The sequence below is a fragment of the Hemiscyllium ocellatum genome, chromosome 45 (assembly GCF_020745735.1).
Source record: "Hemiscyllium ocellatum isolate sHemOce1 chromosome 45, sHemOce1.pat.X.cur, whole genome shotgun sequence".
Lineage (NCBI taxonomy): Eukaryota > Metazoa > Chordata > Chondrichthyes > Orectolobiformes > Hemiscylliidae > Hemiscyllium > Hemiscyllium ocellatum.
The window spans coordinates 251631-278685 of NC_083445.1; the positions used below are offsets into that span (position 1 = coordinate 251631).

Genomic DNA, 27055 nt, shown 5'->3' on the forward strand with positions numbered 1-27055 from the left:
GCAAACTTCGCTAGAATGCCCCCAGTTCCCTCATCCAGATCATTAACATATAATGTGAACAGCTGTGGCCCCAACACTGACCCCTGCGGGACACCGCTGGTACTTGCCCCTTACGTGAATGTTTCATCTGCAGAGTGAAATTGCCAAACATTGCAATGGTACCAACTAAATTAACATGCCATTTACAGACTAAATATCAATCTCTTATGAACATATACATTTAGCACTTCAAGAACTTGGGAGAAGAAAATATCAAGTAGACCTAAAATCTGATGAAGTGTGTGCAGGTGTCAGACAAAGATGAAAAGCCGAGTTATTTAGTGACTGATTTTGTAGCAAAGTCCTGTATACAAAAAACATCATAGCCTTTCCGTCAGGAAGCGCTGCTGTAAAAGAGATCAACAAAATGTGATGATCCATTGATTATAAATTGACGACCGGTCAGCTGACAGCAAGAAGGTGCTGAAAGGGAAATGCGCTACAAGTGGGAAGTTTGCTTTGCAGATTGACCAGATCACCGATATAAACGGGGGCCAATGTTAAGGATACGACTGGTGAAGAAATATTTTATGTAACAGATACCTACTCGAGGAAAAGCAAACTTCTATTGGCCATTTTTTGAAGTATTTGCACCGACAGAGCAGCCTCCATGATGGGAAACTCAAAAGGATTTGTCAGTAAAATGAAAGATCAAAATCCTGGTATTCCAATCATCCACTACATCCTTCACCATGAAGCTCTTGTAGCCAAAACAATGTCACCAAAGTTAGCTGCGGGATTTGAGAAAGCTGTACGAATTGTGAACTACATAAAATCATAGCCATTGCAATCGCATTTGTTCGCTATTTGTGTGCAAGGTTTACCGTTACAAAACACGTGAGGTTATTATTGGGGACGGTTCTCTCCCGTGTTCAGGAGCTCCGGAGAGAACTGACGGAGTTTTCAGCATTGCATGAACTGTCTTGTAAAGATGATTACTGTTGGGACAAATTCGCAAATCTCACAGATACTTTCAGCCTCTGAAGATGCCGAATACTAAAACGTAGACCGTCACAGATAAACTTTAAAATTTCAGGTCAAACTGGGCCTTTGGCAAGAGTTAGAGGCTAAGGGTTCACTTGCGATGTTTCCACTGGCATTGTCAGCGACAGATGCAATTGTCAAGAAGCATTGCCTCATATTCAAACATCTCAATGCACTGCAGGAGAAGATATTGTGTTGCATTGTGTTCCGACGTGCGAACGAAGTCCGGAACAGAACTGTTCACAAACTTGGGATTGTGAAATTCACTGTCTTCTGATTCATCACAAAAACTGAGATTAAAAGAAAAAGTGGAATATTCAGAACTATGGATGGACTGTACAATGACGCTGAAATTTGGAGAGGTGTCTGAGTGTGTGTGTTTTTTGCTTAACTAAATATTCGACGATTTCTGATCATGCTATTGCTGTATTCTTGCAACAACATACTTCTGCGAACCAGCACTTTCTACACATCAAAACAGAAGAGAGTGCTTGTCCGCGGAGCATGATTTGTGGGCGGCCTTCTCATCAAATCCCCTCCTGATCAAAAGACTGAACATTGGGGCAGGAGCAGATTTCCCACCCAACCTAGGACATTGGAATTTAGTTTGCATTTTGCTCTGACCCATCATGCGTGAATAGTCAGAAATAGTTGAGGGGCAGATTTTGAAAACGTATCTGACGCTTGCAGTGGAAGATGGTATATTTTTGCTGGTGAATTTGAAACATTAATACATTGACCTTTCTTTAGCTCTATGTTACAAACGACTGTCGTAAAACTGTACCATAGTCAATGCAAATAAATGTGACATTTATGAGCAATCCATTCAGCTGAGAAGAAGTGGGTGCAATGTGGAATACATATCCGCCACAAGTTCACCTGTACCTCCACACACATCATCTATTGCATCCGCTGCACCCGATGTGGCCTCCTCTATATTGGTGAGACAGGCCGCTTACTTGCGGAACGCTTCAGAGAACACCTCCGGGCCGCCCGAACCAACCAACCCAATCACCCCGTGGCTCAACACTTTAACTCTCCCTCCCACTCCACCGAGGACATGCAGGTCCTTGGACTCCTCCACCGGCAGAACACATTTGCAGCAATGTGGAATTGTTTGTCTCATTGAAGTGTGTCTGGATACTGGAAAGGTTGAGAAACATTGCGCTAGACTGATACCTGGTATGAAGACCATTCAGCATTGAGCCAACTCCAACATCCAACAAAGTCATAGCTAATCTAATAACCTTCATTTCCACTTTCTGCCTTTTGTCCACCATTTATTCCCTTATTGATTAAGGCTGTCTATCTCAGCCTTGAGTATACATAACAACTTAGTTTCCACAAATTAACCTTCTGACAGAACAAAAATAAACCTCACTGAATTGTGGCCCCAGCACTTTGGCACTCTACTGATCACAGGTTGCATTCTGAAAATTTGCTATTCAGTCTAACTCTCTGCCTCCTATTAGCCAATCCTCTATCTGTGCTAATATACAAACCCCAATACAGTGGGCTCTTATCAAGTAGTCTTATGTACAATGCCTTATTAGACATCTTTTGGATATTCAGATACGTTACAGCCACTAGTTCCCTTTCATCTATCCTGTTTATTCCTTCTTCAAAGAACAAGGAAAGGCTGAGGGATTTGAGACTGTTTTCGTTGGAGAGAAGAAGGTTGACAGGTGATTTAATAGAGACATAACCCTAACCCTAAGCCTTCAACAGCACCTTCTGAACCAGGCATTTCTATCCTGCATCTACAGGTGCTCCCCCCAGATTTCACAGTCACATGAGGAATGCTACAGCAGCTCCCAACACTCACACCATCCCTGCTCAATATCAGTAGACCTTAGTTACAGGCAGCAAGCTACTGGTAAAAGAAGGAACTTATATTTGAGATCTGGTAGCAAATAGAGGGATTGGAGGGGGCGGGTTTGCTGATTCGAGCGCAGTGCTGTCGGAGGTACAATATAGCATTGACGAGAGGGGAGAAATGGCATGAGTCAGGCTACTGTCAACTCATAGGCCCCTTCCCAGTTTGTCCGAGGGGTCAGAAACCTGGTTGGAAACCACAGCAGGGCAGACGGGAAGCGGAAATGCGGGTTTCTCAGCAACTGTTGCTCGGGAGATTAGATCAAGCAAACGAAACGAGACAGAAAAGGGAGAGAGAGGAGCTGATCACAGAGCGGGGAATCGACTCAGAGCGGCGAAGATAGGGAGAGGGGTGAATTTGGAAAGAGATTTCAGTTCAGTGGCAGAAAGATATTATGTCGATCCAAAGAGAGGAATAAGCTCTGAAACATTCGGTTGCAAAGACTGGAAGTTCAGCAGGTTCAGGGATGAAGAGGATAGGGTAGACACAACAGAAAGGACGGTCCAGGGTTCACGATGTTCGGACCTTCGCGAGTCCCCGTACAGGAACAGATCTGGGATTTACAGAAAAAAATCCAATTGTTGGGTAAGTTTGGTTGATGTATCAAAGCAATACAATGGAGCAGAATGACACTTCGTGTCCTGAATGATATTATTTCTGGAGACTCGAACTGTTCAGATATTTTCATTCGGGACGTGTAAGAAAAACTCTTCATTTGATTCTTTCGATTTGCGAGAATTAAAAGCGAGATAATAGGGTAAATGGAGAATGGGAAAGGAAGGAAATAAAAACGGAGAGATAAAGGAGCAATGAATGTGAGATAAACGAAGCTGAAGAGGTACAAATTAGTACAGACAAGGATTCAGTAATCTGAGCTGTGATCATCCTTTCAGTTCGAGGATAGAAGAGACAGTGATGATCCCTTTCGTGATAGTTGTCAAGGATGACCTACTACATCAATTAAACAGGAACCTAAAATTAGAATCATAGAGATGTACAGCATGGAAACAGACCCTTCGGTCCAACCCGTTCATGCCGACCAGATATCCCAACCCAATCTATTCCCTCCTGCCAGCACCTGGCCCATATCCCTCCAAACCCTTCCTATTCATATACTCATCCAAATGCCTCTTGAGTGTTGCAATTGTACCAGCCTCCACCACTTCCTCTGGCAGCTCATTCCATACATGTACCACCCTCTGGGTGAAAAAGTTGCCCCTTAGGTTTCTTTTATATTTTTCTCCTCTCACCCTAAACCTATGCCCTCTAGTTCTGGACTCCCTGATCCCAGGGAAAAGACTTTGTCTATTGATCCTATCCATGCCCCTCATAATTTTGGAACCCTTTATAAGCTCACTCTTCAGCCTCCGACGCTCCAGGGAAAACAGCCCCAGCCTTTTCAGCCTCTCCCTATAGCTCAAATCCTCTAATCCTGGCAACATCCTTGTAAATCTTTTCTGAACCCCTTCAACTTTCACAACATCTTTCTGATAGGAAGGAGACCAGAATTGCATGCAATATTCCAACAGTGGCCTAACCAATGTTCTGGACAGCCGCAACATGACCTCCCAACTCCTGTACTCAACACGCTGACCAATAAAGGAAAGCATACCAAACGCTTTCTTCACTATCCTCTCTACCTGCGACTCCACTTTCAAGGAGCTATGAACCTGCACTCCAAGGTCTCTTTGTTTAGCAACACTCCCTAGGACCTTACCGTTAAGTGTATAAGTCCTGTTAAGATTCGCTTTCCCAAAATGCAGCACCTCGCAATTATCTAAATTAAACTCCATCTGCCTCTCCTCAGCCCATTGGCCCATCTGATCACGATTCTGTTGTAATCTGAGGTAACCTTCTTCGCTGTCCACTCCACCTCCAATTTTGGTGTCATTTGCAAACTTACTGACTGTACCTCTTATGCTCGCATCCAAACCATTTATGTAAGTGTTAAAACGTAGAGGGCCCAGCACCGATCCTTGTGGCACTCCACTGGTCACAGGCCTCCAGTCTGAAAAACAACCCTCCACCACCACCTTTGAGGTCTTCTACCTTTGAGCCAGTTCTGTATCCAAATGGCTAGTTCTCCCTGTATTCTGTGAGATCTAACCTTGCTAACCAGTCTCCCATGGGGAACTTTGTCGAATGCCTTACTGAAGTCCATATAGATCACGTCTACTGCTCTGCCCTCATCAATCCTCTTTGTAACTTCTTTAAAAAACTCAATCAAGTTTGTGAGACATGATTTCCCATGCACAAAGCCATGTTGACTATCCCTAATCAGCCTTTCCAAATATATGTACATCCGGTCCCTCAGGATTCCCTCCAACAACTTGCCCACCACTGACATCAAGCTCACTGGCCTATAGTTCCCTGGCTTGTCCTTACCGCCCTTCTTAAACAGTGGCACCACGTTAGCCAATCTCCAGTCTTCCAGCACCTCACGTGTGACTATCGATGATACAAATATCTCAGCAAGAGGCACAGTAATCACTTCTCTATCTTCCCACAGGGATCTAGGGTACATCTAATCAGGTCCTGATAATTTATCCACTTTTATGTGTTTCAAGACATCCAGCACTACCTCCTCTGTAATAAGGAACCCCTCTATAATTCTTTATAAATTTTCTGTGACAAAAAATAAGCCAAAGTTCTTTCCAATTTCCTGATTTGCTTTGATTCTCCATTTTGATTTGATTTATTGTCACATGTACCTAAGTACAGTGAAAAGCTTTGTTTGCAAGCAGTACACGCAGATCACAGTAAGCAAGGACATACAGATCATAGGGTGAAAAAAACTTGGACAAAGTGAGGCATTAAAGATATACTGCACAGTATGTGCGCTAAGCAATTTCAACATTAACAAGATCAGCAATATTTGAAGTTAGAGTCCATTCATCAGTCTAATAACGACAAGGAAGAAGCTGTTCTTGAGTCTGCTTATGCAAGTGTTCAAGCTTCTGTATTTTCTGCCTGATGGAAGAGATTGTGGGAGAACATTATTGGGGTGGAATGGATCTTTGATGATGTGGGCAGCCTTTCTGCAGCAATGAGGCATGTAAATGGAGTCTCTGGATGGGAGATTGGCTTCCATGATGGTCTTAGTTGTGCTCACAACCTTCTGTAGTTTCTTACGGTCCTCGGCAGAGCAGTTGCCGTACCAGCCTCTATGCACCCAGACTGTATGCTTTCTATGACAAAAACAAATTCAAATTTGGCCAGTTTAAATTATGCCCCAAGACTCCAAACTCCAATCAAGTTTGTGAAATGATCTGCTGTCTTGCAATTAGATTAGATTAGATTACTTACAGTGTGGAAACAGGCCCTTCGGCCCAACAAGTCCACACCGACCCGCCGAAGCGCAACCCACCCATACCCATACCCTTATATTTACCCCTTACCTAACACTACGGGCAATTTAGCATGGCCAATTCACCTGACCCGCACATCTTTGGACTGTGGGAGGAAACCGGAGCACCCGGAGGAAACCCACGCAGACACGGGGAGAATGTGCAAACTCCACACAGTCAGTCGCCTGAGTCGGGAATTGAACCCGGGTCTTCAGGCGCTGTGAGGCAGCAGTGCTAACCACTGTGCCACCGTGCCGCCCACATGCCACCGTGCCGCCCACGTCTTGGGGTATAAAACGGGATATTTTTGAACAGTTGAATGGGAGAACTGCGAAGCCTCCAACAAGTACAGACTGCCAGCAGAACAGCTGTCGGAGAAGTACCTGTCTATAAATTTGTGCAACAGAACATCAAGGCTAACCTGGAGAGAGAATCTACAAAGGAAAATTGACAGAGGACACTCAGCAAAGCCGACTGGTTTTAAAACATGATTTTTTTTTTGTAAATCGTAATCAGGAATTTTTTTAGTAGAGTGGGAGCTCAAAGATAGGTTTAAGGGAAAGGAGTTGTAAGTACTTGTTAGTTAATATTCTCTATTAAACCTAAAGAATAAAGTTCTTAAATTTTTACTTTAAATAGTGATTTTTGGGATAGTTCTTTGCCTCTCAAATTGCAACACATTACAGCACGGGGTAAATCCTTTCTGTGTTGCTGGTTTAAATTAGCAGAGGGGTGTACCCAATGTCGAAACACACCACACCACCAAGCCCTCTATTTCCTTTCTGGATTCTGACTCATTGTTGTCAGATATCCTTCCTACCACAGTGATGCCTACAGCAAATTTATAGATGGCGGTTGTTTGGAGTTTGGCAACGCAGTCATGGGAGCACAGGAAGTACAGTAGCCTCCAGCGTTGAGTGTTATCGTGGAGAGCTTGCAGTTTTCTATCTTCACTGATTGCGGTTTATGAGTCAGCAAGCTGAGGATCCAGTTGCAGAGGGCAGAGCCAGACCTAGGCTTTCTGCCTTTGCCTGAGGTGGTGACTTCAGGTTAAACCACCACCTGTAGTCGGTCTGTAATGACAGAGCAGCCCTATGCTCAGTAGGACTATGGTGACTTTACTCTATCTTACTGCTTCCTGAACAGAATAAGATTATTCACAGTTGCAGAACATCCTAACCTCATTGACTGGTTTATTTCAGAGGGTGATCGTAAGGCTTACTATGAAAATTCACAGTGCAAAATTAAGAAGAACAAGGACACAATTCAAAATGTCAGAGAAGAAAATAAACGCCTGCGCAGAATGCTTGCAGGAGCATTGATGGTAAGATGAAATCCTTCTCAATCTCTCCCTTTGCCTGAAGTGTAATAAATCTCAGGTTAAATCATCACCAGTCAGCTCTCTAACAAGAGAGCAGCCCTATGGTCTGGTTGGATATGTTGACTTGTTGGCCTTGGATTTTGATTTCGCTGTCATTCTCACAGGCCCAGTAATTCTCCTTTATTATAACAAATTTCCATAGAAGTTGTATATGTGCTTTTAATTGCCTTCATCACAATGATGGAGTAACAATAAACTTGCATGTTCACAGCATATTTTAAACAGAAAATGTGCAAAAGTGTTTCACAGAGACAGGAAGGGAATAACTGAGAATAATACAAATAACGTACACTGAACTATTGAAGGATAAATTAGAAAGATTGATGAAAGACTTGGTTGAAAAGTTAAGTTTTAAGAAAATGAAGTTTGTCAGCATATGGCTGGAAGGGTTTGTGGAATTACTGAGCCAGTGGAAACATTTGAAGATGACCCTTGTAAGTTTAATGGATTGGTAGACTGAATGAGTATAGGTTAGTGAATATTGGTCATTAGCCATTGTGGCTAGATGTGTCCATCTTGCCAGGGAGAGGAGACCCTAGTCTTAATCCGTAGTCTGTAATCAAGGTCAGGAATTAGAAGGTAAACGGACAGTGTGAAAAATGCACATAAGTTTGGTTTAGCTTCTAACCTGTTCATAGAATCCCTACACTGCAGATAGAGGCTGTTTGACCTATCAAGTCTCCACTGAAGCTCCAAAGAGCATCCCCCCTTCCAGTAAGCCCATGTTTACTAAAGTTAACCCACCTAGCCTGCACACTATAGGGTAATTTAGCACATAACCTTGCACACCTGTTGCTCAACTTATCTATATCATTGTAGAGCAAGAATATTTTCTCTCTGATTTTACAACAATTGCCAACAGATTTCCACCCCTACCCACACATGTGATGGTCCATCATTCCACACTGTGGCAGAGTTTCCCTTTCCCACCACCCTGTCCTGTCTCAGATTCACCCCTCTGCCTTGTGTCAGATCTTACCCTTATCTGATGTTTTTGTGTATCTTTCCATCTTATGGGATGGCTTAATGCCTTAATTTATGGAAATGCATTTGAATTTTGTGTTTCAGAGCGATGAGAAACTTGTCAAAGAATCATTTCAAGATCGTCATGAGAAAGCGGCACTGAGGAATAAGAGTGGAAAGGTGATTGTTTAGTGGACGTTCATGACAGCGATAGCAAAATCAAATGTGGTTCCAAACCTCTTGAAAATGGTTAAAGGTGAAAAGAGAAGCACAAACCAAAATGCTTCATTTTTAATCCCATGATCCTGAGCATGAGATAGACATTTGTTATACATGTTTATACAAATGATACCCTGACTTTAGGGATTATGTTAGGAGGAGAGATTATACAAATTAGGCCTATTTTCTCTAGAATTTAGAAGGATAAGGAACACGATCAAAATCTTCAGGATATTAACTGTAAAAGATAAGGTGGATAAACCATCTTCACTGGATGGGGAACTTAGGGGCACAGTCTAAAAAAATAGGGCCAGCCCATTCAGGAGAGATGGTAGGAAGCACTTCTACACAAAGAGTGGTAGAGGTTTGGAATGCTGTTCCACAAATGATAATTGTTTCGATGGCAGTTGTTAGTTTTAAATCGGTTAAATAAAGATATTAAGGGATAATAAGGCAAGGATATGGAGTTAGGTCACAGATCAGCTGTGATCTCACTGAATGGGGGAACAGCTTGAGGGGCTGAATGGCCTCCACCTGTACCTATGTTTCTAATTGTGTTTTGTCAGAGAGGGCTCAAGCTGTGGTAAACTCAAAACTCTGTGAAGTTTGCTTTGTTCCAGGAGGTTGATGTGAGGGGAAAGATTTTTGAAATGTAGAAATTTGCTGCCAGTTGGAAACTACATACTGCCAGGGATGAGACTAATACCAGCCAATCTTGTATTCATTGCTGATCAAGATATTTGAAATTTAGAATGACTACAGACTCCATGTCTATTTCAACATCAGCTTGCTTTAGCATTAAAGCCATAAATGAATTGCTATTGGATGTCTCAGTGAGCACTCACAACTTGAACCATTGGAATCATACATCACGGGAGCTCAAAGGAAGCAGTTTGATGAAGTGGGACTCTGCACAATAAGAAGGAATAGGAAGGGTTTGGCCCTTTGAGATTCTGTACAATCACAGTGAATAGAACTTTAGAAACTAAAACAGAAATTGCTGAAAAAGCTCAGCAGTTCTGGTAGCATTTGTGGAGAGAAATCAGGGTTAAAATTTTGGGTCAATTGACCCTTCCTTAGAATGAAGGTTGTTGGAAATATGGCACCAAAGGTTTATTCATACAGGTCAATGCCTCCCAAACTAGTTTTCTGGGCAACCCAATTTTAACAAGTTTTTTTTAGTATAAAGTACAAGAAAATGTTTGGCTTAGTCCCAGAACATGCAACACCTAGTTTTTCAATGAATAACATCCTTTTTAACATCTAATATAACAATTTATAACAAAATATGAATTTAATTAAAGGTTTTCATGCCTCATTTATTGCACAGGATGTCATTATGGTGTTGGACCAGAAAGTTTGTGATAAGATTAAGCGCCTGAATGCTCTTAAGCATGAGACAGAGATGAAGAAGAAAATTCAGATGGAACTTGAGATAAAATACAGCAAGAATATGCAGGAAGTGAAAACCCTGCAAGAAGACATGGAGGACGTGTCCGAGGATGCACAGGTGAAACTGCCAGTTCAAGGAAAAGCCACTGGGCAATTTTTAATACATCAACTTTTTTTAAAAAGTCCTCTAAAAGAGGGGATGAAAGCTGGATGCCTGTTAGCATTCACATCGTTTCCTGAGAGTGACGTTCTCACCCCCTGTCAGGGTGTAGGGAACAAGCTGTTTGATAAATCTTTGGGGTTGTCACGAGATAATTACTGGCTGCTTATTTTGTCATTGCCACTGAACATTGTGGTTTTATTGAATGTGTTTTACATGAGTTGCTAAGTAAACCCTTAAGTTATCTCTGATGTCACTACCTTCAGACCTTGCGGCTCCTGGAGAATCGTTTGGAGAAGACCCAGCTAAAGTATCGTGAAGCAGTTCATGTGATGAAAGTGTATCAGAGACTAAAGGTGCATCTGCAGGTATGACCAACTTTTACTTGCAACATAACCTGATAGCCTTGCAATTCCCAGCGTTGCTATGATGGAAAAAGGTAAAGTGGATCAGAACATCGTTACATCAGAGGGACATCAACAAGTTCTGTTTTGATTATCAGCTCAAACTGGTTAAACTGGGACATCAAAAATCTTGAGAAATGCTTTCTTAACTCCATTGAAAGTACAATATTAAGTAGGTGATGAATATTAACAGTATTCATATTATGGAAACCTGTCCTCACACTGATTCTATTAAGGAAAGTAGCAAAGTGGTTAGCTGTAGATTTGTATTTGCAACTTAATTTCCCAGAGCAATGTAATCTCACACCAGATCATCTGATCAAGTACATTGCAAGCACTTAGACAGGACGCACAGGAACAGAAGGATGCAATTCTGTCTAATCTGTTTTGCTATCATCAGATCTTGATTGAGCAAAGCCTTATCCTTATTTCTTGCTTTTCCCATCTTTGATATAATTCCCAACCAAGATATACTGATTTGAATTGTTATCCAATTATTTGTATATCCTGTTCCCCTAATGGGATAATGGTAAACTGTGGGGTCTACATAGGGCTTTGGGAAAAGAGTAGTGGTGACCTAGAGAGATATGTAGACAGAAGGTGTTTAAGGACAGGTAAAGTATATGACTTGGTGGTTACACCGTGACAAGGATAAGAGAATAGGGTTTGTAGGTGAAAAGCAATGTCAACCTTGCCAATTATGTGCTATAGGTAATGTGATATTAGATTAGATTACTTAGAGCGTGGAAACAGGCCCTTCGGCCCAACAAGTCCACACCTGCCGAAGAACAACCCACCCAGACCCATTCCCCTACATTTACCCCAACACTACGGGCAATTTAGCATGGCCAATTCACTTAACCTGCACATTTTTGGACAGTGGGAGGAAACCGGAGCACCCAGAGGAAACCCACGCAGATACAGGGAAAATGTGCAAACCCCACACAGTCAGTCGCCTGAGGCGGGAATTGAACCCGGGTCTCTGGCTCTGTGAGGCAGCACTGCTAACCACTGTGCCACCTGCTCTGCCATTATGCTGCCAGTGAAGGGCAATGCCAGATTTTTCAACACTTGTCTGGATGCACAGTAGCATGGGCACATGGGATACCAGTCATTCAGCAGATATCTGCTGATTGGTGAATTGGTGAAATGGTGCATGATAGGGACTAGAAAAAAGAAGGGAATCGGTGACTACCAAACAGTCCAGAAAGAACAGGCAGGTAGTACAGGAGTCCCCTGGGGTCACGCTCACTAACCGGAATTCCATTCTGGAACTGATGTGGGTGCTGGTACCTCGGAGGAGTGAGGTCTGAGCCAAGAGTCTGACACCACAACTGTACAGTGGGGGAGGAGGAAGAACGATAATGATGGGGATTCTTTAGTCAGGGGAGTAGACAGGCATTTCTGCAGCCAACATGATTCCAGGATGGTGTGTTGCCTCCTTAATGCAAGGGTCAGGGATGTCACTGAATGGCTACAAGGCAACCTGAAAAGGGAGTGTGATAAGATGGAGGTCATGGTACATGTTGGTACCAATGATATAGACAAAGTGAAGAATGAAGTCTTGCACCAAGAATTCAGAGAGGTGCACAGTAGATTAAAAAGCAGGACCTCAAAAGTTGTAATCTCTGGATTACTCCTGGTGCCACATGCAAGCGAGTACAGAAATAGGAAAATAGGACAGATGAACGCATGGCTAAGGAGCTCGTGCAGAAGACAGGGTTGCAGCTTTTTGGACTTCTTCTAGGACAGGGGTGACCTGTACAAAGGGATACGTTGTATCTAAACTAGAGGGGAACAAATATCCTCACAAGGAAGTTTGCTCATGCTATTCAGAGACTGGGAACCAGAGCAGCAGATGGAGGGATTGAGGAAAGGTAGATGTTACGACCAACAAGTCTGAAAGGAAGGGCAGGCAGGGACAGGTTAATGAGCACAATGGGGTCGATCGGCTGAAACGTGCAAGGAGTGTTATAGGTAAGGTAGATGGGCTTAGATTCTGGATCAGTAAATGGGCCTATGATGTTGTGGCCATTACAGAGACTGGGTTGAGGGATGGACAATACTTGCTTTTCAAAGCTCCAGGGTTTTGATGTTTTAGATATAATAGGTCTAAGAGGGAGGTATAAGAGGTGGAGGTGTTGCATTATTTATCAGGGAGGACATCACAGTTGCATGATGCCATCCACTGAGGCGATATGGGTAGAGCTCAAAAATTTTTAAAAATGCAATCATTCTGATAGGATTATAGTAGTGGCCGCCCCAACAGCCACTGGGACGTCAAGGGACAGATATGTAGGCAGATTATGGATAGATGCAAAAATAACAGGGTTATCATAGTGGGTGACTTTAATTTCCCCAATATTGACTGGGACTTTCTTAGAGCAAAAGGCTTAGAAAGGGCAAAATTTATCAGGTGCATCCAAGAGGGTTTATTTTGAAACAGTATGTCCAACTAGAGGAGGGGTAATACTAAATCTTGTATTGGCAAATGAGCCTATCCAAGTGACTGACTTTTCATTGGGACAGCATTTTGGAAATAGTGATCATAACTCCTAAAGATCTAAGAAAGCTATGAATAAGGATAAGTCAGGACCATGCAGGAAGGTACTAAATTGGGGGAGGGTAAATTATGTTAGAATTACATTGGAGCTAGGGAGTGTTAATTGAGAGCAATTGTTATTGGGCAAGTCCACATTTGACATATGGGAGTTCTTTAAATACCTACTGATCAGAATTCAGGATCAGCATATTCCAGTAAGGAGGCAGGACAAGGATGGCAAGGTATGGGACCCTTGGATAATGAGGGAGATTGAGAATTTAGTCAAAAAGAGAAAGGAAGCGGATGTAACATTTAGAAAGTTAAAATTGGACAGGGCCCACGAGGAATACAAACAAAGCATAAAAGAACTCAAATAGGAAATTACAAGAGCAAGCAGAGGTCATAAAATATCCTTGATTGGAGGGTCCATGACTAGTGGTGTTCCACAGCGATCTGTACTGGGACGTCTGCTGTTTGTGATTTATATAAATGACTTGGATGAAAACAACGATGGTTGGGTTAGTAAATTTGCAGATGACACAGAGATTGGTGGATTAGTGGATAATGTATAAGATTGTCAAAGGATACAGTGGGATATAGATCAATTGCAGATATGGGTGGAAAAATGGCAGATGGAGTTTACTCTGGGTAACTGTAAGGTGTTATGCTTTGGGAGATCAAATGTTAAGGGAAAGTATGCGGTTAATGGCAGGACCCTGACCAGCATTGATATACAGAGGGATCTTGGGCTCTTGGTCCATAGCTCCCTGACAGTGGCCACACAAGCAGATGGAGTGATAAAGAAGGCATTTGGCATATGTGCGTTTGTTGGTCAGGGTGATGAGTACAACAGTCAGGATATCATGTTGTAGCTTTATAAAACTTTGGTTATGCCACACTTAGAGTATTGTTTTCATTTCTGGTCATCACATTACAGAAAGGATGTGGGGGCTTTGGAGAGAGTGCAGAAGAAGTTTACCAGGATGCTGCCTGGATTAGAGGGTGTGAGCTTTAAGGAGTGGATGGTGTGGTAGAGGCTGAGGGGAGACCTGATAGAAATTTATAAAATTATGAGAGGAACAGATAGGGTTAAAAGTCAGAACTTTTTCCCAGAGTTGAAATGACTAATACTAGAAGCCATGTATTTAAGGTAAGAGGGGAGGAAAGATCAAAGGAGGTGTGATGGGCAAGTTTTTTTGTTTTTTTTTCCACAGAGTGGTGGGTCCCTGGAACTCACGGCCAGGGGTAGTAGTGGGGGCAGATAAGATGGGGATGCTTAAGAGGCTTTTTAAAAAAAGCACATGAATAAGGAAATGGACCAAGGGCAGGAAGAAAGGAGTAGTTTAATTTGGTAACATGTTTGGCACAGGATCACAATATGAATGGCCTGTTCCTATGCTGTACTGTTCTATGTTCTAACTTGTACTTAACCAAAACAATAAGATTCTGCCCTATATGTTTATTTAACTATTGTTGCCCCATCTCTTAAAAGCATAACCACCTCCAGAATTGTGGAGTATTTGGAAATGGGCACAAGAACTCTAGTCTGATAGAGTCATAAAGACATACAACACACAAACAGAACCTTTGGTTCAACTCATTCATGCTGACAAAGTTTCCAAACTAATCTAATCCCATTTACCTGCCTTTGGTCCATATCCCTTTAAATTGATTGTATTCAGCTACCTGTCCAATGTCTTTTAAATGTTGTAACTGTACCTGCATCTATCATCCCCTCTGGCAATTCATTCCACATACGAACCACCCTCTTTGTGATAAAGTTGCCCCTCAGTTTCCTTTTAAATCTTTCTCCTCTCAGCTGAAAGTTATGCCATCTAGTTAGCCATCTTTTCAAATACCAATCTCAGCGTGATCAAAAATACCGTGAAATATAAGTTAAAGACAATTTAAAACAGTTGATGCCAAAAATATCTAATTAACAATCTAACAATTGATTTAGTTTCAATATTCTACTGTGGAAACATAGACTCTAAAAGCAACATGTTACCTAATCTATAACATATCATTCCTTGATGATAAGAAAGAACATCAAGATTTTTTTTAACATCAAAATCTTCTTTTGTTTGAATTGCTAATGTGTAATCAACCTTGGCTTCATAAAAGTCTACTTCTATAGAGTTGTAGAGATGTACAGAAAGAAACAGACCTTTCAATCCTAAATGTCCTAAATTAGTTTAGTACCATTTGGCGGCATTTGGCCCATATCTCTCTAAACCCTTCCTATTCATATACCCATCCAAATGCCTTTTAAATGCTATAATTGTACCAGCCTCTGTAATTTCTTCTGACAGCTCATTCCATACACGCACCACCCTCTGTGTGAAAAAGTTGCCCCTTAAGTCCCTTTTAAATCTTTCCCTTCTCACCTTAAACTTATGCCCTCTAGTTCTGGACTCACTCACCACACTTGATTTGGTCTCTTTTTGTAAGCTTTAGCCAGGTCCTCAGCACAGTATTTTGTGAACAAGAGAAATGGTGTTATTAGTCAGTCAGACGTCGTGACTAGTATCCACCTTAAATGTTATGTTGTGATTTTTCTGACGATTAACTTGTAATAAATGGTTGGAAAATCAGTTGCCATATGTGGCCTAACTTCTAATGTGTATTTTGGTAGATGAGACAACTCAGAACATGATCACTTTGTCTCATAATTAAATGCATTATTTGCTCTCCTTATGAGATAGTCTTAGGTAAAATTTAAGAAAGTGAATCCTAGTGATTGGACTTGGTTGTTTACCATTCCAATATTTTGCATAAATCTTACAAATGGTAACCAATATAGGGAGCATTGATGCAAAGGGACTTTTAGATTCACACATAGTGCCACTTCACACACATTTTCCTCTATGGATTTTAGAAGGAAGGTTTGCAATAAAAGGAATGTTCCAACAAGGCATTTACAGGAATTGAAGTGGACATGGGCATTCCATTATAAAGGAGAGGAGTTTTTCATGTTTCAAGTATGTATTTATCTTGCAATCAACTCCATCAGAAATTAAGCTTTTTTTCAGGATTTTGTGAGGATAAAATGACTAATTCATTTGTTTACATTACAGAAACAGCAACTCTAAGTAAATCTATTCTTAAGTTTAGTGCCATAAGATACTTGTTGAGATCTGGTGTGGCTACTCTATCCTTTTTTCTTATCTTAACAAAAAAATAGAGCTTTGAACAACTGAAAATGCTGATTCTGCACCTCTTTTTCCCAGTCACAGGATCCATCGCTCCTGCCTTTGTATACAATCCAATGAGCAGAATAGTGTACACAGACAAATGTATTTATGTATTGCATAACCCTACAAACTACTGATAAATCATACAATTTCTAGATTGAAATAACTGCACAGAGGCTGGTATCCTGTCAACAAGTCACCCGTTATTTACACGTGGAAAGTCTTTGACACTGATCCAGCTCCCTCAGAGCCAGCTCTCAAAGTGAACACGACTCCTGACACTCCTGTTTATATCTGTCAGCCACAGCTCCCTGATTGGACCAGGTTAACAGCCCCAATCAGAGAACTCATATTCTCTGAGGTTCAGATGGCTGACCTCATTACTATCACTACAGTAAAGATGAGGTCTATTTCTGAAAATGGTTAGGAATCTGTTAGAAATGATTCTATAGACGCCAGTATGTTTTGTGTAACCAGGAGACAGTAAAATAGATGTACATAGTGCTTGAATTTTTACAGAAACCAAAAATTTGAATAATTGCTTTTCGTAACAAATGCAATGTAGCAAAGTACATTACGGGAGCAGAAGATTATAAAACAGCACAAGAACCGCTTGACATTAGCAGTGCAACAAAGATCCCAAAACCAACACAAAGTGGGGTAAGGTAGCATTTAGAGAAATGGCATTACAAAATTAAGATTGTGCTAGAAGACAATTCCAGAAATTGCAAAAATGGTGAAAAGACAGAGTTAAAGGCTCTGTATTCAAATATAGCATTCACAATAATTCAGATATATTGATTAGTCAAATGTGAATGAATATGCGTGTTGTGCTTTTTGTGTTCACTCATGGGAAGTGGATGTCACTGGCTAGACCAGCATTTATTGCACGACCCTGGTTGTTCTTGAGAAAATGCTGCTGTTTTGAACTGGAGTCCATGTGCTGTAGGTAGATCCACAAGGCCATTAGGGAGATAGGAGTGACAATGCTGTAAGATGACAAAGGCTGCAACCTGAATATTCCAGGATACCTGACATTTTGGAAGGACAAGAAGCTAAAGTTAGAAAGAAGAGTATTTCTGATCATTAAGGTGGCTTTAGTACACTAGAGAGAGCTGACATGAATTCTAAAGATCAAGATGTAGGATCACTTGTGGGAAAAGTTTACAGACCCCACAACTATAACCACTCTGTAGGTCAGGGAATGCAGGAAGAAATAATAGGGGCTTATGAGAAAGGTGCAGTGATAATCATAGGTGATTTTAATCTACATACAGATGTGTGAATTATTGGCAAATGACTTCTGGAAGATAAATTAGATTCCCTACAGTGTGGAAACAGGCCCTTTGGCCCAACCAGTCCACAGTGACCGTCCGAAGAGTAACCCACCCAGATCCATTTCCCTCTGACTAACGTACCTAACACTATGGGCAATTTAGCATGGCCAATTCACCTGACCTGCACATCTTTGGACTGTGAGAGGAAACCAGAGCACTTGGGTGATAGACAGTCACCCAAGGCTGGAATTGAACTGGGACTGTGAGGCAGCAGTGCTAACCACTGAGCCACCATGCCACCCTAAATTTATTTTGTATTTTCAGGATAATTTTGTAGAGCAGCACATACAAAAGGCAGCCAGAGAGCAGGATATTCTAGATCTGGTAATATACAATGATATAGGATCAATTAACAATTTCAGGAAAGGCAGGTTTTGGTAATGATGATCATAACATGATTGAATTCTATCTTAACTTGAAGGAGAGAAGAATGTGTCTGAGATTAGAGTTGAGAACATAAGTAAAGGCAATTAAGATGTTATGAAGGTAATTATCCAAGTGAATTGGGAAATTAAGTTAGGAAATGAGTCAGTAGAAATACTATGGCAGATATTTAAAGAGATATCGCACAACACTCAGCCAAAATACATGTCAGTGAGAATGAAAGACTCTAGGTGAAGGACTTACCATTCATGTCTAACTAAGGATGTTAAAGATTAATGGCAAGTCAGAAGGTAAGATTATATTTATAAAAAAGGAAAGAATGTCTAAAACAATAATGAAGAGGGAGAAAATAGACTATGAGAGAAAGCTGGCTAGAAATATGGAAACAATATTATGAAGTTTCATAACATAATGTTTTATTTGAGAAATTGGATATTGCCATGGCAAAGATAGAGTGAGTAATGACCCTTTGAGTATGAAGTAGCAGAGAGAAGATGGTGGTATTTACCCTTGTGGAGCGTCGGAGATTATTGGCTTTCTTGTGACATTGCTGGATATCCCTTTCTACAGTGTAGGGAACACTGTCTTCTGGTGTTATCTCTGATTAGGCCCAATGATTCTGGTGGGTTACTTCTTTCTGCAGTCATCAAGGAAAAGTACTAATCTTCTCCCTACCACCCTGCTCACTCGAAACTCAAGTTCTTTTTGAAGAATTAGGGAGTGAGCTTCTGTGCTATGCCTTCATAGTTTAGGGATGAGCATCACTGTGCAAGGACCAGTTCCAGGCTTCCAGTCTCTGACGTGGTGTTCAGCTGAGTTTTAAATATGGTGCTAGCAGTAGAGGACAGTTTCATTTTGCTCACCACAGGATTCAGTGAGTAATGTACCCAACATATTGTTTATGTAATTAGTTGGTGAAAAGCAGAATATTGTAGAAGAAAACCTGTTCCAGGCCATATTTCAACTGCAAAAAGGAAAGTTCACCCCTTGGTGAGCTGCTGATTTTTCTAAGCGCCATTTGATAAAATTGTCAAGGACATCTTTTATCACATTGGTGATAACTGAGATTGGACAAACAGATAGTTAACTGGCTGAATTGGATTTGTGCAGCTTTTTGTGGTTTCAAGATAGCTTGTCAGTTTTCAATGGTGCAGTGATACTGTCCCTGCTACTGGGCTAATAGTTTCCTCATTTCAAGTCCCACCTGCTCCCGAGGTATGTAACAATGTCTCTGAAGAGGTTGATTTGAAAATAAATATCGACTTTAAATTTGTCAAATAGTTGTCAGTATTGTAGCTGGACTGGAATATCTTGGTTAAGAGTGTGTCTTGTTAGAACATTGAACATTACAGCGCAGTACAGGCCCTTCGGCCCTTGATGTCGTGCTGACTTGTGAAACCAATCTAAAGCTCATCTAACCTACACTATTCCATTCTTGTCCATACGTTTATCCAATGACCATTTAAGTGTCCTTAAAATTGATGAGTCTATTACTGTTGAAGGCAGTGCATTCCACACTCCTACTACTCTCTGAGTAAAGAAACTAGCTCTGACATCTGTCCTGTATCTATCACCCCTCAATTTAAAGTAATGTCCCCTCATGCTCGCCATTGCCATCTGAAGAAAAAGGCTCTCACTCTACACCTATTTAACTCTCTGATTATCTTATATGTCTCAATTAAGTCACCTCTCAATCTTCTCTCTAAAAAAAACACCTCAAGTCCCTCAGCCTTTCCTTGTAAGACCTTCACTCCAGACCAGGCAACATCCCAGTAAATCTCCTCTGAACCCTTTCCAAAGCTTCCACACCCTCCCTATAATGCAGTGACCAGAACTGTATGACATACTCCAAATGTGGCCGCACCAGAGTTTTGTACAGCTACAGTGTGATCTCATGGTTCAGAAACTCAATCCCTCTCCCAGTAAAAGCTAATACACTGTATGCCTTGTTAACAATCCTAACAACCTGGGAGGCAACTTTCAGAGATCTATGTACATGGACACTGAGATCTCTCTGCTCATCTACAATACCAAGAATCTTACCATTAGCCCAGTACTCTGCATTCCTTTTGCTCCTTCCAAGTGAATCACCTCACACTTTTCTGCATTAAACTTTATTTGCCATCTCTCAGCCCAGCTCTGTAGCTTATCTATGTCCCTCTGTAACCTACAACATCCTTCATCACTATCCTCAATCCTATCGACCTCAATATCATCTGCAAATTTACTAACCCAGCCTTCTAGCCCTCATCCAGGTCATTGATTAAAATGAAAAACAGCAGTGGACCCAAAACAGATCTTGTGGTTCCCTCCCTAGTAACTGAACTCCAGGATGAACATTTCCCATCAACCACCACCCTCTGTCCTCTTTCACCTAGCCAATCTCTGATCCAAACTGCTAAATCACACTCAATCCCACGCATCTGTACTTTGTGCAATAGCCTACCGTGGGAAACATTATCAAACACCTTACTGAAATCCATATACACCACATCACATGTTCTGGTGCTGAAGCCTCAGTGATGTAGCCAGAATTGGTGTGCACTAGCCATTTCTTGATATAATATAGAGTAAATTGAACTGACTGAAGACTGGCCTGTGGAGCTCTCAGAAGGATGCTCGGCAGTTATGACTGAAAATGGTTGCAAGTGCATTGGGCTGGACATTGTGTGGGCACCCTCACCTTTGAGCTTGGAATGTTCACACAGCTTTGCCTTCTCCTTTGTTGGTTAACTATCTGTTGTATTATTCATAACTGATGTGTTAGGATTGCAAAACTCTCATATTATTTGCTGCTTTAGCATGTAGAAGAAGTAGTGTAAATACACATATCTTACTGGTTCTTTTTGGAAGCATTTAGATATCTGTTTGCGTATGAGGAACAATGTATTCTTTAGTTGTGATGTTGTTCTATTGTTTTATATTCATCATTATTGCTATTTCCAGGAGGAGAGTGTGACCTTTCAGAAACAACTTGATGCATTGGAAGCTGAAGTCCTACAGCAACAACAGGAACTGAAAGAACTGCAAGCCATGAACACCAATGCTCAACTATCTCGAGATGCTGCCAAGGTACTAACCTGAACACAAACACAAACATTGTCCAGGAAAATCAAAGGTTCAATGCCCCTGCACATACAAACCTCTGAAATTATCCATTTAAGTCAGAGAATTTGGAGGATTCCAATGAAGCTAAGTAGGTGTTTCCTCAGGAAAAGTTAGACTATTAAATATCTTGTCTAGCACGTAAATAACTACTAAACTGACCCCTGACTACCTCACACATCCTGAACTATATCTTCCCCAACTCCTTACACCTACCAGACCCTGTACATCTTATTGAAGGACTTGGCATTATGTGCTTGTGGACAGACATTTATGAATTAGGAAGACTGAGACTTGAACATGGTATGAATTATTTGTTGCTTTTTCTGAATTCCCTCAGGTGCTTGTTTAGAAGGTGGATTTTGAAACATGATTTTTAAAAATTTCTTAATCAGGACTTTTTATCAGACCAGTGTTGTAGGGTGGGAAGTAAAAGATAGGGTTAAGAGAAAGGAGTTGGAAATAGTTGTTGGTTTTAATATTCTCTCTTGGACTTAACAAATAAAATCGTTAAATTTTACTTTAAATAGTAAAGGATAGTTTGGGATAGTTCTTTGCCTCTCAAATTTTAACAGATTATGGTGTGAGGTGAACTTTTTCTGCGTGGCTGCTTTAAAATAACAGAGGTATTTACCCCGTGTGGTAACACATGGGCACTGTATAATATTTCCATCATAGCAGATTCTGAAGGGATTGCCCAGGAAAATCAAACGTGCAATGCCCCTGCGCATACAAACCTCTGAAAGTATCCATTTAAGTCAGAGAATTTGGAGGATTCCAATGAAGCTAAGTGGGTGTTTCCTCAGGAAGAGTTAGACTATTAAATATCTTGTCTAGCACATAAATAACTACTAAACTGACCCCTGACTACCTCACACATCCTGAACTATATCTTCCCCAACTCCTTACACCCACCAGACCCTGAGGCAATAACCCCTCTCCTCCCCCCAGAACCACAGAACACAATATCCCTCTTTACTCTGGGGACCTGACACTGCCCCTGCCAACACCCTACCCAGAATTTCTTCCAGTTCTTAAGACGTCATACTGGACTTGAAACAGTAACTGATTTTCTTTTTCTCCACAGAAACTACCAGTTCTGCTGAGTTACTCCAGCGTTCTCTGCTTTTGTTTCTTTTAATCCTAAGTTTATTTTAGAGGTGACTTTTTTTGTATCTGTACAGTGACACTAAAGATCCAGCATACCATTTCAGTGATGGTGCTGCACACCACCTCCTGTATTTTAGTGGACTTGATGGTTTCTGATACTTGTGTGATTTCACTGAGCAGACAGAACTTCAGCAGCACGAGGAGGTTATGCACAAGGAAAGACGGGAACGGGAAAGGATTCTCACTGAGTACAAGAAGATGGCTGAGGAGAAGAGAACACAAGCAGAACGTGCAGAAAGACGGGTAAAAATTATATAGAATGAGTCTTTAATTTCAAAGTGACCCAGCTGTCCTTATTCATAATTCACTAAAAGTTAACATGCAGGTCTGCTAGCAATTAGAAAGGCAAATAGTACGTTGATCTTCATTGCAAAGGTATTTGAGCACAGGACTAAAGTTTGTCTTGGGGTAAATGTGTACAGGCTTGGTTAGACTGCACGTGGAGTATGGTGTACAGTTTTGGTCTCCTTATCTATGGAAGGATATAGATGTTATAAAGGGGGTTCAATGCAGGTCACCAGAGTAATTCAGTGAAGGTTTATTTTATGAGGAGACATTGAGAAAACTGGGCCTGTCAACTTTAGAGTTGTGAAGGATGACAGGTGATGTCATTGAAACTTACATAATCTTTACAATACAGATATAGGTAGAATATTTTCCTTGGCTGGTGGTCAATATTTCCTTTAAGCTGTGCAGCTTTGTGGTCCTGCAGACTGAATGTGGCATTGACTTGCAGTTTTTGAAGTTGCTGCTGTGCCGGGTTCCTGGAAACCCACATAGCTGGAAAGAAAATTAGAGGGAACACTGCAGGTAATCCCAAACCAGGGGATATAATCTTAGAATAAGGGTAGGCCATTTAAAACTGAGATAAAGAGGAATTTACTCGCTGAGAAAGTAGTGATGTTTTGGAAGTCTCTACACCAGAAGCTCAATTGTTGAGCAGGGTCAAGACAGAAATCGACTTCTGGATAGGAATAATGACAAGGGATATGTAGCAGGCACAGGAATGTGTCTTGCGGTAGATGAGCAGCCATGATCCAATTGAACGGAGCAAGAATCTCAATAGAGTGAATAGTATATTGCTGCTATCCTACTGTATAAATGTATTAATATGAGCATGCTTGAATCCAAACATTCTTTGGTGAACTCCTCCATTCCCAGCTTAGCCGGGACATGGTTCTGAACTTAAGGTATTTGCCGCAATACTGAATAAATCCTCCACAAATAAAGAAGAACAAAGAACAAAGAAAATTTACAGCCCAGGAACAGGCCCTTCAGCCCTCTAAGCCTGAGCTGATCCAAATGTACTATCTAAACTTGTCAGTCAATTCCTATGCATCTGTATCCCTCTGCCCCCCACCTACTCATGCATATGTCCAGACGCATCTTAAATTAATCTACTATGCCTGCCTCTACCAGCTCTGTTGGCAACGCGTTCCAAATGCCCACCACCCTCTGTGTGAAGTACTTGCCGTGTGTATCGCCCTTAACCTTTCCACCTCTCACCTTGAAAATGTGACCTCTCGTTATTGAATCCTTCACCCTGGAAAAAAGCTTGTCTCTATCCACCCTGTCTATACCCTTCTTGAGTTTGTAAACCTCAGTCAGGTCCCCTCCAATTTCCTTTTCTCTAGTGAAAATAAACCTAACCTACTCAACCTCTCTTCATAGCTAGCACCTTCCATATCAGGCAACATCCTCGTAAACCTTCTCTGCACCCTCTCCAAAGCGTCCACATCCTATTGGTAATGTGGTACCCAGAACTGTACACACTATTCTAAATGCGATCAAACCAATGTCTTGTACAATTTTAACATGACTTGACAGCTCTTATACTCAATACCCCGTCCAGTGAAGGCAAGCATGCTATATGCCTCCTTGACCACTCTGTCCACCTGTGCAGCAACCTTCAGGGTACAATGGACCTGCACTCCCAGATCTCGCTGCCCATCAACTTTTCCCAAGGTTCTTCCATTCATTGTATAATTCGCTCTAGAATTAGACTTCCCAAAATGCATCACTTCACATTTGTCTGGATTGAAATCCATCTGCCACTTTTCCGCCCAACTCTCCAGTCTATCTATATCCTCCTGTATTCTCTGATGTCCCTTATGCTTTCTGCCACTCCACCAATCTTCATTTCATCTGCAAACTTGTTGATCATACCAAATGTGCCCTCTTCTAGATCATTTATGTATATCACAAACAACAGTGGCCCCAGCACTGACCCCTGCGGAACACCACTGGTCACCTTTCTCCATTTCGAGAAACTCCCTTCAACTACTACTCTGTCTCTTGTTGCTCAATAAGGCAACTTCATTCACCTTGAGCCAGGGCCTGTGGGGTTGTATACAATCACTTTCATTATCCTGGAAACAGACCATAGCAGATAAGGAATCATGTTTTGCTGAACTTCATTATTGACTCAGTTGAGAAAAGATCATCCCAAAATCCAAAAATCTTGCCCTTTGCAGTACTGATAGTAATTGTAGCTCTTGGTGAAGCTATTATTATTTCACAATCTTTACCTTGTGAAATATCACCAGAAGTTTGCATTATTGGAGAATTTAACAAATGTCTGAGTAATTAAACTGTTTTTATGATTGACTTTTTCAGGCAATGCGAACAGGTGCTCACTCTGATGAGCTGCACTTTGAGCGACCTGCAACACAAGAAACTGGAGCCGAGGAAAGGGCCATCAACGTATTTGAAGAATCTGTCTTATGGATCAAAACTGTGACTGGTGTTAGCGATATACAGGTGAGGGGTGTTCAGGGAGAAATGTGGTTTAAAGATTCCTGCAGCTGTCACTCGTGTCTAGATACCAAGGCCCAGCCTGTGTGTAAGGGAAGTGCATTCTGTGTGTAGTGTTCCTTCCTGTCTAATTACTTTTAAATGTACTCAGCAAAAGGCACATCGAGGATGATTTGAGATTTTGGTTGGTCAGCTCCTGAATGCTATAAGAAAATTAAAAGGTGATTGATTTAAGAAAATTATTTTGTCCTTGTTCATTGCAAATGTTTAATTATATATCTTAGGTTACTGCTACGTGTTTTCAATACTGTTTAAGTAATTGCGTGTTAGATTGAGCCTAAGATGATAATATCATGTTATTCTGCCACTTTCTGAGGTTGAGGTTAAAATAAATTATTGAAATAAAATGAATAAGCTTCTCCATTCAATTTCTAGACACACTGCAGAAGAACTGTAGCTAAATGTGCAAGTGAAAATGATCTCGGGCTCCTTTACCCGAATAGTCTGAACTGTGGAATCATACAATAAATAAATCCATAAGCATAAAATAGAAAAATGCTGCAATAGAATGTGATGCTGAGTAGTTTAATAATTTGAAATGTGTGGGTCATTTGGATTTAATTGAATTGAATCCGGGTTCAATTCCAGCTTCGGGTAGCTGTCTGTGTGGAGTTTGCATGGCTGGCACAGTGGCTCAGTGATTAGCACTGCTGCTTCACAGCACCAGAGAATCGGGTTTGATTCCAGCCTCGGGCGACTGTCAGTCTGTGTGGAGTTTGTGTGTTCTCCCCGTGTCTGCGTGGGTTTCCTCCAGGTGGTCTGGTTTCCTCCCACAATCCAAAGATGTGGAGGTTAGGTGAAGTGGCCATGCTAAATTTCCATAGGGTTCAGGGATGTGTAGGTTGGGTGCATAAGCCAGGGGTAATATACAATAGTAGGGTAGGGGAATGGGTCTGCGTGGGTTACTGTTCAGGTGGTCAGTGTGGACTTGTTGTGCTGAAGGGCCTGTTTCCACACTGTAGGGATTTTATGATTCTGTGATTTTCTGGTATAAGCTTATGTCTTGCTTTTTGTTGCAGAATGTAGTGAAACGCTTTGTGATGCAGGAAGAGACCTTGAAGCATTTAGAGGAGTTGGAACTGGAGAATGAGAAGCAGATGGTGCAGCTGAGGGTGGAGAAAGAGGTACTGCAGGCAGAATATGACCATCTGAAATATTCTGGTGAAACAAAGCTCTCCAGGTAGGAAGAATATTCCCTGACCGTGTATCTAGATGACAGCTCTGTTTTCCACACCCTAGGTCTTGTGACTGAGGTAACCCCAAATAACTTTGTTTCTTGGACTTGCAGTCTATGTAACAGACACATTCTATAAAGCTAGAAAACATCCACTGATACATGATTTATGTTTAATCCTTTCTGCTTTAAGTGACCTCTCAAGTGGTTAACATCAGGAGTTAAGCTAGGTCAGTTCAATTTAAGATGTTTCAATCCAAGCATGTTCAGAGCATGAGAGACAGTCGGTCAGTTTCAGATTTAAAGGAGGAGTTTCAAATAAAATGAATATTGCAGACAAAGGAACAGTGTTTTTAATTAATTACGAACTTTGTTTGTTTCAAGTATGAATCAGTCTCTCTGGAGAGAAAAACAGAGCTAACATTTTGAGTCCAGTATGATTCTTGGAGAACTGAGTCTTACTGCATTCTGAACATTAACTGTTTCTCTTTCCGCGGATGCTGCCAGATTTGCTGAATGTCTCCAGCACTTTCTAATTTTATTTCAGACTTTCAGCATCCACAATATCAA

The 27055-nt window shown here is 41.3% G+C and overlaps 1 protein-coding gene across 1 annotated transcript in view; it reads left to right on the plus strand.

Annotated features, from left to right (window-relative positions):
- The first annotated feature begins 3186 nt into the window (after nucleotides 1–3186).
- The window catches only part of odad3 (outer dynein arm docking complex subunit 3), a 37852-nt gene continuing 13983 nt past the window's right edge, over nucleotides 3187–27055 (plus strand). The window contains exons 1-9 of the mRNA XM_060855054.1: nucleotides 3187–3484; nucleotides 7449–7570; nucleotides 8696–8770; nucleotides 10140–10319; nucleotides 10628–10729; nucleotides 21169–21294; nucleotides 22618–22740; nucleotides 25114–25257; nucleotides 26331–26491. Coding sequence (XP_060711037.1) covers nucleotides 3415–3484; nucleotides 7449–7570; nucleotides 8696–8770; nucleotides 10140–10319; nucleotides 10628–10729; nucleotides 21169–21294; nucleotides 22618–22740; nucleotides 25114–25257; nucleotides 26331–26491 — 1103 coding nt within the window. The 5' untranslated portion in view covers nucleotides 3187–3414. The remainder of the gene's footprint in view (nucleotides 3485–7448; nucleotides 7571–8695; nucleotides 8771–10139; nucleotides 10320–10627; nucleotides 10730–21168; nucleotides 21295–22617; nucleotides 22741–25113; nucleotides 25258–26330; nucleotides 26492–27055) is intronic.